This window comes from Vipera ursinii (assembly GCF_947247035.1).
Source record: "Vipera ursinii genome assembly, chromosome: 1".
Lineage (NCBI taxonomy): Eukaryota > Metazoa > Chordata > Lepidosauria > Squamata > Viperidae > Vipera > Vipera ursinii.
In genome coordinates, this window is record NC_139512.1 from 33,349,150 (window position 1) to 33,363,045 (window position 13,896).

General features: G+C 36.2%; 1 protein-coding gene across 9 annotated transcripts in view; it reads right to left on the reverse strand.

The window, feature by feature from the left end:
• Positions 1-13,896, reverse strand: part of MARK3 (microtubule affinity regulating kinase 3) — a 75,722-nt gene that overhangs the window by 9,518 nt on the left and 52,308 nt on the right. For all 9 annotated transcript variants that reach the window (XM_083360032.1, XM_083360029.1, XM_083360031.1 and 6 more), the window contains 6 exons: positions 12,371-12,470; positions 12,061-12,173; positions 9,504-9,657; positions 6,239-6,456; positions 2,261-2,364; positions 302-559 (listed from right to left, as the gene is read on the reverse strand). In XM_083360032.1, coding sequence (XP_083216158.1) covers positions 302-559; positions 2,261-2,364; positions 6,239-6,456; positions 9,504-9,657; positions 12,061-12,173; positions 12,371-12,470 — 947 coding nt within the window. The remainder of the gene's footprint in view (positions 1-301; positions 560-2,260; positions 2,365-6,238; positions 6,457-9,503; positions 9,658-12,060; positions 12,174-12,370; positions 12,471-13,896) is intronic.

Genomic DNA, 13,896 nt, shown 5'->3' on the forward strand with positions numbered 1-13,896 from the left:
AGTCATTTTAATTGACTTCCACAACTACAAATCTTTTTGCAGGATGAAAACCTACTGTTTTATCCATTTTAGGGTAACATTTGATTGAGAGAAAATGCAGGCAGCTCATCAGGATGTAATGCTCCTGAACTTGATCTATAATTTCCACACTTTTATAAGTCAATATTTAACTTTTAAAATAGTTACAGAAAATAAATCACTGACACATAAAAGTGCAACACTTATATAGGTGTAGCTGCTCAGTGCTGCAAATTCCTGTAGTAATCACAACTTAGTTTGTGATTCTTTAAAAAATACGTACCTTCTAGTCAGCTTTGAAGTCAATTTACTGAACAAATTAGTGGAGCCCCTACTTCGTGTCTGTGAAAGTGGTGTTGCTTCATGAGATAAACTAGGTGATGCAGGGGGTCCATTATAGGTGGCAGTGCGCCTTTCTCTAAGCTGACCATGGAAAGTACTACGACTGGCAGTTCCTCTTGGGAATCGGATACGATCGGGTGTTGTTGCACTGCTGATACTGTGAGTTGAAGCAACTGGTGTCCTCTGATCAGGAATGGTACTAGAATAAAGCCAAAGGGACCTTAAACTTTTCAACTCTATAACCTCAACTGTTTACAAAGCTATCTTTACAAACAGCATGACATACGACTATAGCATATAGAAAAAGATTTGTGGATTACAATCTAGATTTTTTTCTATATTGTTCTATACTGTACATTTTACAACACAAACATATTGAAAAATGGTAATTAAGAATCTGTATATAGAGGAAAAAAGGTTTTGTATAGATTAAACTGTTTTCACACACAGAAAAAAGGTTAACGTTGACAATGACTTGTGATGTCACAGTCAAACATAGGGATATTGGAGCATTTCAATCAGCTTGTGAGAGCTGGATTCGGTGACAGCCAGAAAGAATACAATTAACTAGTGATAAACATGCAAGCTACTGAGCTTACCTAAGATTCCTACTATATTTTCCTTATAAAGACTTTCGATACATTTTCAGATTTTAACTAAATGTCCTACACTAACACTTGCTTCTCTAGTCCATTATTTAATATTTTTATTATTTATATTTCATATTTTTGCCCATATTAGATAGCGATACATAGCTAAAAGGCAGCAGATTTTTCTAGTATTACCAGCAGAAAAGAAAGGTTATTTAAAAGTTTTTTAAATATTAAGCAGGCTTATTATCAATGTGCAGAAAAATAACACAATTATAATCAGCAATAAATATTAGGGGAAAAAGTATATATTATGCTCCTCCAAAAACACATTATATACCCTTTTATTTATTATCTTTGCTTAAAAAAAACACATGCAATTTCCCAGAATATTCAATCTGTTTCTCTTGGAGATTCAATTTCTCCAAAGAGTGATTGCAAAAATCACAGAAAGAGATATTACATCAAACAAAAGGATCTTGCCCTGCCCTCCTGCTTTCTTATTCTTCCTGCCTAAATATGTTTGGTCATCATTCTAGACCAGGGATAGGCAACCTCGGCTCTTTTATGACTCGTGAACTTCAACTCCTAGAATTCCTGAGCCAGCCGAGGTTGCCTACCCCTGTTCTAGACAAGATGCTAAGAAAGGAAGAAAGGGGAGACTACTTGCTACCTGTTTTTACACTTTAGAATTTACAATCATATAAATATTAAAATGTTTCCTTATGTTCTAAATTTAAGTAGAGATCAAAAACAGTATGTTGTATCAATACATAACAGAATGTGAGCATACATAGAAAACAATTATCAAGTTTTGAAAGTTAAGAAGTGAGTGAAAACAAATATATGGTGGGATATAATATGCACGTTAGTCTTCAGAGAGAGACATTTTTGAACATATTTAAATTTTACTGTCCTATAATAATACTTCTTTTTAACTTATGTACAATAATACGATATCTTATTTTCCATGATGACAAATCAGCATATACTAAAGTATATAATCACAAAATTAAATAATTCAGCTATTGATTAATTTTATGCAAAACTGCATTCCAAGCACGAAATATTCTAAAGTTCTCAACAATATTTTGTTCTTCCCCTGGAATCGCCCAATCTGGCACATTCCAGGAGAAAAACAGAATGTTCTGGGAAACACCAGAACATTCCATGCCTAGGATAGAACTTTTCACATCTCTGTATTGTTTGCTTTTATCATGCTTATCTTCTTCACTAAAAAGCACCTTTTTACTGATATGCTTCCAATAATCCTGAAACAGGTGCCTAATCCTCCTTTCAGAAACTCTTACCTGCTTTCCTTGCCGTTTTGAATTACCGAGTGTCTGTCTGCAGCAGTTCGTTCACTACAAACATAAGTGTTTCGCCGTGTCATGGCTCCAGGTGTAGTGTTGCTCTGAGAAAAGAAAAACTACATTTATACTGATTACCTAAGGAAGGGATCATTGTAGAATATTAGTATAAAATGTAACTTAGATTAAAATACAAATATAATGTCTATTTTTAACAGCTGCAAAGAAAGTCTGGTTAAATAGAAAAGTAAGTAAAAACAGAAAGGATATAGGCAAAAATACTGGACAATACATTATGAAATATGGATACAAATTTACAGAATGAAAAAATAACCACAAGCCCATTTAAAATACCGTATATACTTGAGTATAAGCCGACTCGAGTATAAGCCGAGACCCCCAATTTCACCCCCAAAAACTGGAAAAAGTTATTGACTCGAGTATAAGCCGATCCGCCGTTCTGTAAGCCTCTGCCGCCGGCAGAGGCTCGATCCGCCATTTTGCAAGCCTGAATACACAGGAATACCCTGTGTGGCCGCGGCTCTCGGGGAAGCCCTGGCTGTCCGCTTCCTCGCTCCACGCTGCCATTCGGGGCCCGCGCGTTCCCCGGGCAAATCGCGGCGCCCAGCAGGCGAGGAAACACGCCCGCTCCAGTGGCCCCCCCTTCCCTCAGGAGACGCGAAGCAAGTGACCGCCCGGAGCTTACCGAGGACTTGCGCGCGGCCGAGGCTTCGGTGCTTCCAGGATCGCGCGCACCTCTCCCAAGCCGCCGCCGTCCGGAGACCTGCCGAAGTTTGGGGAGGTGCGCGCGCACCTCCCCAAACTTCGGCAGGTCTCCGGACGGCGGTGGCTTGGGAGAGGTGCGCGCGATCCTGGAAGCACCAAAGCCTCGGCCGCGCACAAGTCCTCGGTAAGTTTTTTGTTAACTGGAGTATAAGCCGAAGTGGAATTTTTCAGCCCAAAAAGTGGGCTGAAAAATTCGGCTTATACTCAAGTATATACGGTATTTTGTTTAGGGACAACAGTACAAAAACAAAAGTTAAATAATTATTTGCTTCTTACTTTCCAAAGAAACAATGCACCCAAGTCATGAATAGTTTTCCATCAATGAGCATGGAATTATCAGATATAAGACTGTTTAAAAAGAGATATGCAGCAAAAACAACAACAATGGGCTTATTTATCAGAAATCAACATGCACCTATTGGGACTTAATAAGAAACAATAGCTGGAAAGTTTTGATTTTTCTCCCTCTGAGTAATCCCATTATCTAAGAATGTGGGCCAGAAATGTCACATAATCATTCTATTATGATTACCTTTATCTGTTTAAATTTCAAGAAATTATGAGAAATTCTGAAGTCATAAATGCAATGGTTTGCAATGGCTGTTTTCACTAAGAATCTGCTTAAGCTATATACTAATTAATGTCTAGATATAATCTACTGTAGGACTTTTAACAGATTACAGAAACTGCAATTTTCATTCAACTGTGGGAGATTTTTTTTAATATTGTTGTTGAGACAAGGGAAATTAGCACATTAGAAGTACAATACAGCACACTGAAAGCATCTGTCTAGGTCTTTTTTATGAGATAGTGTAGGGGAGAGACTAGCCCAGTCAAGGGAAAGAGGTCAAATGGGGAATTGTCGGAATCCCTACATGGGCATAAGAGAAAAAAGTCAGACACCCCTCCCCCCAACTGCCCTTGAACTCAGGTAAGAGGCTTTAGCAATAAAGCAACTAACTGAACTCTTCAATTGTGGGCCTGGTTGTTTGTACCTGACAGATGGGTAGCTATGTAAATAGAATAAATTAAATTTTAGAACAGATTTTGTTTAAATAAGGAAGAACTTCAGGACAGTAAGATCTATAGTGTAAAACAAACTATTTATGGACTTCCTGAATTCTCCATCTCTGGAGGTTTTTAAGAAGAATTTGGACTACATGATCCTCTTCCAATTTCATAATTCTATGTTTGCCTAGTAGGCTTGGATAAGCTAAGCAGTGCAAAACACTGACACAATACTCAGTATCTTGCATTATGTATTATTTGAACAATATTACTACTGAATGAAATGAAAAATCTCAAGGCAGTTTATAACTGGACAAAGATGGAGAGAAAATGTCAGGGGTTGTAACAGACAGGTATTCTACATGGAACTGATGAAAGCTTACTAATTTAATGGATTTCATTTATTATTAGTATTTTTATATAGCCTTTCTATAAAAGTTACTAAAATGAATAGATAACAAAAGAAAATGCCATACTGACAACAACAAAATGATCATGATAGCAGAAGAAAACAAATGCATTTTAAAAGTACGTTAAAAAGATGGGTCTTAATTGCCATTTTATAATAGTGAGTGTTATAAATAACATTTTGTTTTGTTGTTTAGTTTGATTTTTATGTAAAATGATAATGTTACTCTGTATTTTTTCAGAAGCTTAGATACTATGTTCCAGCATTTTCAAGAATCACCCCAAGTAAAGTCAAGATGAAATAATCTAAATGCACACTAAATGAGCTTGAAGGATTGTTGATGACTACTTCTTGTTAATCAGGGAGAATTTAGATGTGGAAGATCCATACGTTAGGGATGTTTTGTGTTCTTAATTATTCTAATATTTATTGAAAAATAAAATCTGTAAAGCATGACCTTTCAAGAATTCTTGACTAATTTTGCTGACAACTTTCTCTTTCAGAAGGTGGAGGAAACTACAAGATCATCTATCCCTTACTGGATATTAATACATAGGACATTTTTTGTTGAGTACGGTAATATGAAAAGCAAGAATACTAGGGAAAAATGAGCATGCTAATTCTGTTGTTCTTGTTTTTAAGGGATATTCAAGCTGAATCATATCTAAATCTTGTAATTCAAAACAGTGGATTTTAATGAAAACATTATTCAAATATGTGCCATTTTTTTTAAAATGTACAGCTACTCACTGAAAATGGTAAAACATTAAGAATACAAAGAAAAGGCACAGCTACTCAATTCTTATTTTGACTTGGTTTCTTCAAATAAAATGGTATGCAACTCTCCAGGAGTGAAGCTTAAGAATGGATACACACACACACACACACGTCTGATTCTCAAGGAGTGCCTGGACAAGTCCCTGCAGTATTCTTAGCAGTATTTTTCAGAACTGGTTTCCCATTGCATCCTTTAGCTTTGTGCCTAAGGCAGCACTAGCCTAATATCTTAACCACTACAACAAACTGGTTCTCTTTATTAACTTTAAATGAGTTTACGTTAATGGGACTAAATGTACTGCATCTCAGAGTGGAAATTTGCTGATGGTCAGACTGATTATGTTCGAGAAAGCTGGGAGAACTGAGAAAAAAGATCAACTCAGAGACAGTGTAGATGATTTTGTGAGGAGATGACTAGGATGCCTTCACTGTCATAGATCAGCTCTCTGGATGATACTAAGTTGTGCAATTCTTTTTTCCATTTCTATTTCACTCACCTCCGATTGTTATCAAATCTGAAAGCTTACCTGACTCTAAAGCAACACATTTTATTACCAAAAGCATTTTCACTTTCCACAATCAAAATTTCAACAAACAAGGTAGTAATTTTCCAACTGTATTTTTGGAAAACTATTATCATGTTTCTAAAATGGGTCAATGTCCATTTGTTTTACAGAACTCCACACTAATAGCCAGTCCAAAAATAATTAAAAACATTTTGTCAGTACCATAACAATGACTTGGTTCACCATAAGCTCAAAGTTAACTCAGAAGGGAAAAAAACCCTAATCAACCGATTCTCACAATCTTACCCACATTCAGAATACAGTTCAGAATTAATAGGCTACTAAGCTAATTTATAGAATAATGATTACAGCACAGAATTTAAAAGGCCTGAGATACCATGCTAACGTGTTTTGCCCCAAATTGCTCCTATTACATAAGGTTGGTTGAAGAACAAGATAAGTCTTATAATTTAAAGAAATTCCACAACTTACATTGGGCGTAGCAGAACTTCTTTTACGCTCAGGTATATCAGCTTTATTTGGATTGCTTGCATTCCCAAGCATAGGGCTAGCAGGAGCAATTCCTTTTCCTCCAGCTGCATTGCTGCTGGACTTCCTTGATGGAATCCCTTCTTCTTTGAGGTCATTGTCAGTAGTACTTGTCTGGCTTCTTTTGGGATATGCTACTACTGGGGGAATAGATGGACCAGCTGAAAAACAGCAACACAGAATTGTTGTGTATTATGATTGCAAAGTATCCATGAAAATGTAATACCTAAGAAATAAGCACCTATATCTAAGCAATATTTAGTGAGGACATTACCAACAATACATCTACTTTTCTTAACTTTTCACTCTCTAAGGCAATTCTTTTGTTTTCTACTACTAGTGTAGCATTTCTCTCTGAAACCCAAGAGTAAAAAATTAGAGACATGTTCTAATTCTTGTAAGAATGAAGATAATTCAATTAAGAACATGCTTTCTTGAATGTGGAAGGGTGGGGGTTACCTCCTACTTTGGAAGAAGTATTACTATGTCCCTGCCCTATCTTAAGATGTTATCACTTGACTCCTCTGTTTTAGACAACTATCAGCCATTCTTCAACTTTTCCTTTTTAATAAGGTTGTTGCAGAGATGAAATGGATTTGCTGGACCTTTTCCAGCCAAGATTCAAGCCTAGGTGCTGAACAGAAACATCACTGTCATTCTTGTTAATGACCTCTAGTGGTGCCAGTATTGCAGTAGTGCTCCTGGTACCACTTGATCTTAAAAAATTATATTATTCAACTTTTAAACTGCTGCTTTTATTATATGCCTATTAATATGCAGTCACATATTAAACATGGACTTTTTTTGTTAATTTTCAAACATTCTTAAGACACCTGATTGCATTAGCTCTATTGGAGGAAAAAGAAGAAATTAAAATAGTAAGCCATGTTTATATTTTGCAACTCTTAGCAAGTGCATCAGAAGGAATTTAATAATTTATATATTTGTGAAATTTGTACCATTCCTTTTGTTCAAAAGCTCAAAGTAGCATATATAGTTTTCTCTTTTTTCCACAACAGTCCTTTGATGTAGGCTGGGAAAATGACTGTCCTACAGTACTTCTGTGGCTAAGAATAGATTAGAACCTGGGTCTTCCAATGTCAGTACAACTTCCTGCCTGAGGGAGGGATTGGACTAGAAGACCTCTAAGGCCACTTCCAGCTCTATTCTAATTCTAATTCTATTCTCTATTATATCACACAAAAAAGATGCAGCTACTTTCCATTTTGTATACAGAATAATAGTAGTAGTAGTAGTAGTAGTAGTAGTAGTAGTAGTAGTAGTAGTAAAGTTGGAAGGGACCTTGGAGGTCATCTAGTCCAACCCCCTGCAGGAAATACATTATAGATTTTTCTTTCTGTTGCAAATTAATCTGTTACAGAATCTGCAGCTATTTTCTTCTAAAACAATGAGGATTGATTTATTTATTTGTCAAATTTAAATTCCATTCATCAAATTGTCAGATGGAACAAAGTTAAAATGTTATACAGTTAAACATAATTTTGCTTTTATGCAGTCAGTAATAACAGTTATTATAAATTAATATGTCTCTCTCTCTGCATGTGTATGTGTGTGTGTGCACGTGTTAGTTGCGAGGTCTGCTAATTTAATCAAAAAGGTGAAACTTAAAGGTGAAAATCATAGAGAAATTTCCCTGCATAAGTATAATTTGTAACGACCTAAAAAAAATCACCCCCATGTTCAAAGAAACACACTATTTTGGCAACAAAAGAACATATGCCTTCCCATCTATTCTTTGCTTAGTTTAAAAACGTCAACATACCCTTGTGTTCAAAACAAAGTAACTGCTTTTGGAATAAAATCACAATGACCTCATCACCAAGACATACTTTACCATAGTACTAAGCAAAATAGTCTTGATCCATTTAAGATTTATTAGCTTTTCTAATGTGTTTTAAATTTATAGATATTTGGGCAGATGGTATATAGCCTCTAGAAAATTAATTCAAATACAACCTATTTTGCTTTGTAATAAATTGCACTGGTGTAAGAGGCTGGAGCTTTTAATTTTGTTCAGACAACTTTTAGAAACTGAGTAAAAGAAAAACAATCTTTTGCAGTTTGGGTTTAAGTCTTCAAATTCATGAAAAATAAGAAAATATCTGCTTTTATTACACCATACCCAGCAAATTTGATTGAGTCGTTGCTCTGTATAATTAAGTTAAAAAGGTAAAGGAATCCCTGTGGATTTTACTCCGCTAGTTATTGCCAATTACAGTGGGTGGCGCTCATCTCCGTGTCAAGGTCATTGAGCCAGCATTGTCTGAAGACATTTCTGCAGTCATGTGTCTAGCATTACGTCACAGAGTGCTCTTATCTTTCCATCAAAGTGGTACCTATTTATCTACTTGCATTTATATGTTTATGAACTGTTAGGTTGGTGGGAGCTGAGACAATGATGGGAGCTCACCCTGGCACGTGGCATTCGGGTCTTGAAGCTGGGTTGCCGGCTTTCCAGCCAACAAGTTCAGCATCTTAACCACTGAGCCACTGCGCTGCCCCATATATAATTAGAAACTTTGTGAAATAGATGACAAATTATCCACAGAATAAAAGGAAATGAGAGTAGGATTAAACACGAAGTTCCTAAAGAAAACAAAAACACAAATATGCATGCATACACATATACCATCACCCAGCAGAACTAGGAAGAAAAGGTGTTTTGTGGCAAGAAATCTTGAAATAAAATGTGCTCACTAACCAATCCATTTGGTAAGAATGCTATTTGATATAATTTTTTTCTTACTGATAAGATTTAAGTAAAACTATATATAGTATAAAAATACTATTTTAAAATTGTGCTATAGATAATGGAAATAGCAAGAGATATGTCAATATACTGTATCTAATAAACTCCTATTGGTATTTGGGTGTAAATATATAGAAATGTGTCTTAAATATGTATTTCATAATGAATAGCAATTCATCAAATATCCCTTTATTTTTAGAATTTATTTGGCTTGAACGTTTATCGCCTATTGTCTTGAATAATAGTTAAATCTGCAACAAGAGAAGCTATAGTACATAGTTGGCCTCCACCATTAAATTCAAAACTTTTTGATTAGCCATTTGCTAAACTCTTCATTGCTGGCACAATCTTTTTCTCTGGAGGCAGAGACTCAACCTCTACACCTATGTGTTGGTTTTCTACAGCAGAAGAGTTTTGAGACAATGAAAAGTCACTCACCATGGTCGCTGTACCTTCGCTGCTTCTGGCTAGAAGAGATACTTCTTTGAACTTTGTGATGTGGAGATTGTCCAGTGCTATTGTTGAGATCACTACTTGGCCTGACTTTAGCAAGAGAAAGGTTGCTACTAGAGCTTGAGTCACTGGCATCCAACTAAATATAAATAGATAGGACAAAGGTTAGGTCATTAGTAATGTGGATCTGCATTCAATAAGAATATAAAGAAAACTAAGTCTAGTTCTTTGTGGCTGACTTTACACATAATGCTAAATTATAATACATTGCGGGGAGGGAGGTTGGATAAGTGTGATGTATGAAGCTAGCCATTATAGCTTATTTCACCAAACATAGTTTTAAAATAATGCAATATGAACATTTTCTATCCCATCTTGAAAAGAATTTTCTCAAGCTTAATACCTCCTGAAAAAACAAGCGAACTAAAATTACTATTTTTGATGCTATTCCTAGGCTACTGGTTGGATGTGGTTGGGAAGATTAAAAATGGGGATAGGAGTATTTTGCCTGCCAGAATTTCCTGTTTCATTTCCTATCTTAAACCTGAAAAAAAAAGCTACTGCAAACAGGCCATTTTGGATTCTGATTACACAACTGCAGTGTAGTGGGAAGTTGCATGCAGCCTTCAGACATTCTACCATAAGCCATCCAGCTGAAATTAATTCAAACTGGCAAAGCCCAGAATTACCAGTTTTTTTCCAAAGCCATCCAGCATTTTAAGATCAGAATCATGGGATTCCCCGTGACATTCTAGAGAACTGAAAAGTTGGACTTTGGAGAAGAAGGATGGAAAGAATATTGATACTGCTGGAAAAGGCTCCTGAGAATCAAAGATTCATTGAATAAATCAAGCCAGTATTCTCACTTCAGGCACAAATGACCAGGCTCAAATTATCCTACTTTGGACACATTATACAAATATCTAGGTCTCTGGAGAATGCTCTGATATTAGGAAAGATAACAGGGGGTAGGGGAAAAGAACAGGATGACCACCCGCAAGGTGTATGGATTCAATTCCAAAGTGATGAGTGTATCACTGAAAGATGTGAAAAACCAGGTTAGAGACTGTTCCTCAAGAATAAAATCTATGTGGTTTCTAAAAGTCCACAATGATTTGATGGTGTATAAATCAATAATTTGAGTCAACATTTCCAGATGCTGGGGTTATTTTTTCTTTCCCTAATTCCAATTAGGAATGAGGGGGAAAAAGACAGATTTCACATTAAAATGTTGGCTGCTGTAGGAGAAATACTGTATTTTCTGGCGTATAAGACTACTTTTTAACCCATGAAAATCTTCTCAAAAGTCAGGGGTCGTCTTATACGCCGGAAAATACGGTATAAAATTCCCTAGTGCTTCCCTTACCATTGCATGTTTGGTATCAGTTGGCAACTGCCAATGAATATTCAGAACTTATAGTACTTCAGCATCAGTAAGATGAAGATATGCATCTGACATCTTGCATCTGCATCTCCCCTGATCACAGAGCAGGATATCAGTAATAAATATCTGGCAATTTCTTTCTAAAACTATTATCTTTACTGTATTAATACTAAAAATGCTTGTTTGTGTGTGTATGTTTGTGTGTGTGTGTGTGTGTCTAATTTCCTTTTTCTCCCATCTTATAAAGAGAAATTATATGTAAAATAACAGACGCATAGACAAAAAGTGTAATCTTGCTTAAGTGGAAGTACTGTTCCCTGATTTCTAGCCTTATGCCTTAACCCAGGCATGTCAAACTGCCGGCCCACGGGCCGGATGCGTCACACCAAAACTGCGCCTACTTTGACATGCCTACCTTAACCATAACACCAATCTGTCTCTCCTAAATGTACTAGGTAAAGGTAAAGGTTCCCCCGCACATGCGTGCTAGTCGTTTCCAACTCTAGGGGCCGGTGCTCATCTCCGTTTCAAAGCCAAAGAGCCAGCGCTTGTCCGAGGACGTCTTCGTGGTCATATGGCCGCCATGACTAGATGCCAAAGGTGCACAGAACGCTGTTACCTTCCCACCGTAGTGGTCCCTATTTTTCTACTTGCATTTTTACGTGCTTTCGAACTGCTAGGTTGGCAGAAGCTGGGACGAGTAACAGGCGCTCACTCTGTTGCGCGGCACTCGGGATTCGACCCACCAAACTGCCAACCATCTGATCAACAAGCTCAGCATCCTAACCTACTGAGCCACCGCGTCCCTTTTCCTTTACCTTTACCTAAATTTCCTTTACCTTTACCTAAATGTACTACTTTAAGTATATTAAGATGCTTGCTAAGCCAAAATATCATTTGTTTTTATATTCAAGGCTACAAGCCAATTCAGATATCTTACACCCTAGTTTATTAAGATGAGAACAAGCTGCTTCAAGCCTTAAATTCATGTGTCTATTTAAAAAGAATTGCTGCACAATTGATACGGGAATTAACTTGTACTGCTAAATACTGAACACACACACAGACCACACACAGTACTAATTTTAAAGAAAGAGTAATAAAACAATATGCTTTGTGATTATATTCAGCTTATGTTAGTTTGCAAAGTTTACTTACCTCTGATGATTTCCTCCCCAATAGTAAGTATGTAGCAGTGATTTCATCATATTTCATTTTACTGAGAGATTCCTGAATTTCTTCTTGAGAATATCCCATTCCAACCATAATATCTAAAAAATGAGTTTTTAGGTTTGATTGGCATATTATATAAATTATAGATTTGTAATAGAACATTGTAATAGAACAATTTACAGACATATTATGGCAAAGATGTTTCTCCTGTATAAATGAAGCAGTACCCCATATTACAATGTACATTATTTATTTTATTAATTATTGATGTTTTCTATCTCAATTCATTGGTTACCTATTCTCTTCTGGTCTGCAATGTCTAATTCTGGTTCCACAAAAGGTTTAAGTTCATCATCCTCGTGTCCTGCATTGATCCATCTGTCCTTCATTATTTGCTGCAAAGACATTTTTTATATTATTCCAACAGCAACAAACATCTCTAGTAAAGCTCACATCTTAATACTTTAAATAACTGAAGGCAAGTAAGCTTGCCTTATTTGAGAAATAAGCACTGGCACTTGCCTTTCCTTCCAATACTAACAACTGACTTCATCCTATATAGAGCAAAATAAATAGTGTATATTTTTAATCTGTGAATTATTTTTTTCAAATCTTACTTTCTTATTCTGCATACAATGTACCAGACATAAATTTTAAATTCTAGCAATGGAAAGCTGGAATGATAGCTAAAGAAAGTTCATATTAAGAACTAGTTCAGGCTATATTGAAATTATCATGATTCTGTGACCTAGCCTTCCTATTACAATCCATTACATAACCCTCACCCCATATGACTATAACTACTGAATCACCTTCTTTCAGAGACTTACTGAGGAAGGAAGGACAGTATGGGATGTTTCTGGTTTATAGGCTTACACTGATCCAACGAGAGAAAGAAGTGGTCCCCGCAAAGGAAATAGGGGGAAGTATGGTTATCTAAGCAATCTTTGATTTCTTCCTAGGAATAAGATGGGATGGATGCTTGCTGCTAAAACAGACAGACAAGTCTTAGTGGCTACAACTTCTGTGGTCACAATACCAAAGAAAGAGCCCTCTATCATTCTATAGTAGAGGCAGGGCTTTTTTGTCATAGAACGTTCAGAACGGAGTTCCGGCACCTTTTTGAATGGAACCTTGTAGGGTAGGCAAGGAGGGTTATTATTAATTCGGTTTATATACTGCCCTACTCCCAAAGGACTCAGGGCGGTTTACAAGGCAAAATTTAAAAACAATACAATATAAAATTAAAATTAAATTAAATTAAGTCTAGCCGCAAAAATTAAAATCACAATTTAAAAACATTAAACCCTTCAGTCCAGGGGTTGTATGACATGTGTAAGTTCCGGCACCTTTTTCTTTTACAAAAAAAGCACCGAGTAGAGGGTTAAAAGATTGGCTTCAATCAAAGCAAATCACTATAATTTCAGATATGCTACAGTCCTTTCCTTAAATATTTTCTATCTGTAACTTTTTCTCTTTTTACAATTTGCATAATGGCAAATTTGTATAAAAGAATAGGGACATTTCTCTCACAAGGAGTCTCAAAATAGTCTGCTGATTCACTGTAAGTATCATGTCAAGTATGTCTTTTTTCCATTGCTCTAAAACAGTAAAGGCTGTATTCAAGGGTACACTTTACCGGACATTGTTTTCACCAACAGCTTACCAATACGATAGTTTGTGGGGGAAATTATCTCGTTACATTTTTCTCCTTGATTCTTAAGATAGGATGGTACAGTGGTGTAGTGGAGTCAGGTTGTTCCAGCTCACAAGAGCCGATTGTTAAATTTTCTGGAATTTTGTTAGCTGCCTAGGAACAGA